Raw genomic sequence first — 2,500 nt, 5'->3', positions numbered from 1 at the left:
GGGGGCCTGTGCCTTATCTTGGACACCATCTTCATAGGCTACTGCACTTCCGTCGTGGGACATGCGCCTACGCACACACCCCTTATTGGTAAGAGGGAAATGTGTGTTTTTGTGCGGAGGGGAGTATGTGTGTGTTGTGTGTGTGTGTGTGTGTGTGTGTGTGTGTGTGTGTGTGTGTGTGTGTGTGTGTGTGTGTGTGTGTGTGTGTGTGTGTGTGTGTGTGTGTGTGATATGTACACAGGCATGTGTGTGAGAAAAGAATATAAATGAACACTGTATGCGAACCGTTTTTTCGACTCGTGTATCTTGAACACGAGCTTAATACGAGTAGTGAGAAAGGTGAAGGACCGAGAGGAGCTTATTGGTGATGTGGTGCTTTGTCTCTCTCTCTCTCTCTCTCTCTCTCTCTCCTCTCTCTCTCTCTCTCTCTCTCTCTCTCTCTCTCTCTCTCTCTCTCTCTCTCTCTCTCTCTCTCTTTATCTGTCTATCAATCTATCTGTTTGCTTTTTTAGAAAAGAGAAAGGGATCATATTTGTAAATTAGAAATTGGCTGCCGATTTCTCTCAGTTAGTCTGCCTTTCTATCTGAGTCTGTGTGTGTGTGTGTGTGTGTGTGTGTGTGTGTGTGTGTGTGTGTGTGTGTGGTGTGTGTGTGTGGTGTGTGTGTGTGTGTGTGGTGTGTGTGTGGTGTGTGTGTGTGTGTGTGGTGTGGAGTAGGAGAGGTGGAGGAGAGAGAGAGAGAGAGAGAGAGAGAGAAGAGAGAGAGAGAGAGAGAGAGAGAGAGAGAGAGAGAGAGAGAGAAAAAAAGAAATACTTGTGGCTTTTGCGTCGTCATTGGCATTGAATACGATTGTTGCTTGGGGGGAGTGTAACTGAATGAACCAAAATGTACGACTAAGGGGCATGTGTTTGAGATACCTGAGTCGAAACTGGCGGTTCTCTCATTTGCAATGCAAAGTGGTGAGCTTGGCAGTAGAGGGAGCTGATCATAATTGAATATGCATGCTACAGAAAACAGTGCTCCTCTCTAACTGCAGTGAAATAACATTGTCTACAAATTTCCCTCTCACAGTATTTTTTCGGGGCAAGATAAAGGCAGGACATAACATACAAGGTTTCCCACGCTCTCGTATCGAGCCATGATTATGCGTGCTATTGATAATTAGTGTACCAAAGCATAACAGGATAAACCTACTGTTGGCTTAAGGAGTTAGAAGTCAAAGGACCAACTAGCAATGATTCAAGGACAACGGACGACGCAAATTTTCCACAAATAGTAAACACTGAATATTCATCATTGTATCAATATATGCCATGTGCGGTTCTCGGCTTGTGTGGGGTATATTAACACCATCGCCATTCTTTTTTAAGGAGGAAAAAATATACAGAGAGAGAGAGAGAGAGAGAGAGAGAGAGAGAGAGAGAGAGAGAGAGAGAGAGAGAGAGAGAGAGAGAGAGAGAGAGAGAGAGAGAGAGAGAGAGAATCAATGACGGAGAGACAAGAGAGACAGAGATAGAGGGGGGAGACAGGAAGAGAGACAAGATAAGAGGAGAAGATACAAACAGAGAGAAAGGGAAGAAAGACAGACATGCAGAGACAGAGAGAGGGGGAAGAGACATAGGGAGAGGGAGCGATACACAGAGAGATAAAGAAATGTGGGTGGAGAGACAGGCAGACAAGCAAACAGAGGCTTCGATAACGCGAATCACAGCAAAAGCATTTTCATTCGTACAGCTATCAAAAATAGGTATCTCGACTGCACGCTCTGTCTCCGAGTGAACCTGCATGTCAGAAGTACGTGATGCATATACACGTTCTCAAACAGTGTGATACATATGAATGCTGATAGATATATTCAGTACGTGTTTTACATGAGTAATGAATGATTCAGCTATTAGGATTCTGTGTTTTGAAAATTTACTTAGTGTGTGTGTGTGGTGGGTGAAGTGTTGCGATTGGCCTAGGGCGGTAGGGTAATTTTACGAAATCTGAGCAAAATGTAAGGTAATGGCAAAGTTTTTGTATGGGTGATAGTAATTTTGCAATAATAGTAACATGCGTTATAAAAACGGAAAGGAAACGAGTTCAAAACAGTCCTCTTTTTAATATTCTGTTGTGGAAAATTTGCTAAAACTTTAAGTTTATGATCTGTCTGTCATTATATAAGAAATCGGTTCTCACCTAACGAAAAGAGAGGGAGGGAGGGAGAGGGAGGAAGAGAGAGAGAGAGAGAGAGAGAGAGAGAGACAGAGAGAGAGAGAGAGAGAGAGAGAGAGAGAGAGAGAGAGAGAGAGAGAGAGGAGAAAGAAGAGAGAGAGAGAGGGAAATAAACAGAGAGAGAGAGAGAAATAAACAGAGAGAGAGAGAGAGAGAGAGCATGACGCTAATGTACTGTGTGTAGATTGTTAACGGGAAACGTGGGCACGCTGATTCTCATCAATAAAAAAGGTAAATTATGTCTGGAAAGCTTATCCTATTTCTAAACCATATTATGTTGACA

The 2,500-nt window shown here is 43.2% G+C and overlaps 1 protein-coding gene across 1 annotated transcript in view; it reads left to right on the top strand.

Moving 5' to 3' along the window:
- Positions 1 to 2,500, top strand: part of LOC119574998 (neuronal acetylcholine receptor subunit alpha-7-like) — a 20,700-nt gene that overhangs the window by 16,120 nt on the left and 2,080 nt on the right. Inside the window, exon 8 of the mRNA XM_037922310.1 lies at positions 1 to 88. This exon is cut by the window's left edge and continues 65 nt beyond it. Coding sequence (XP_037778238.1) covers positions 1 to 88 — 88 coding nt within the window. The remainder of the gene's footprint in view (positions 89 to 2,500) is intronic.

Source organism: Penaeus monodon, chromosome 7, assembly GCF_015228065.2.
Source record: "Penaeus monodon isolate SGIC_2016 chromosome 7, NSTDA_Pmon_1, whole genome shotgun sequence".
Lineage (NCBI taxonomy): Eukaryota > Metazoa > Arthropoda > Malacostraca > Decapoda > Penaeidae > Penaeus > Penaeus monodon.
This window is presented reverse-complemented; position numbering and strand designations above follow the sequence as displayed.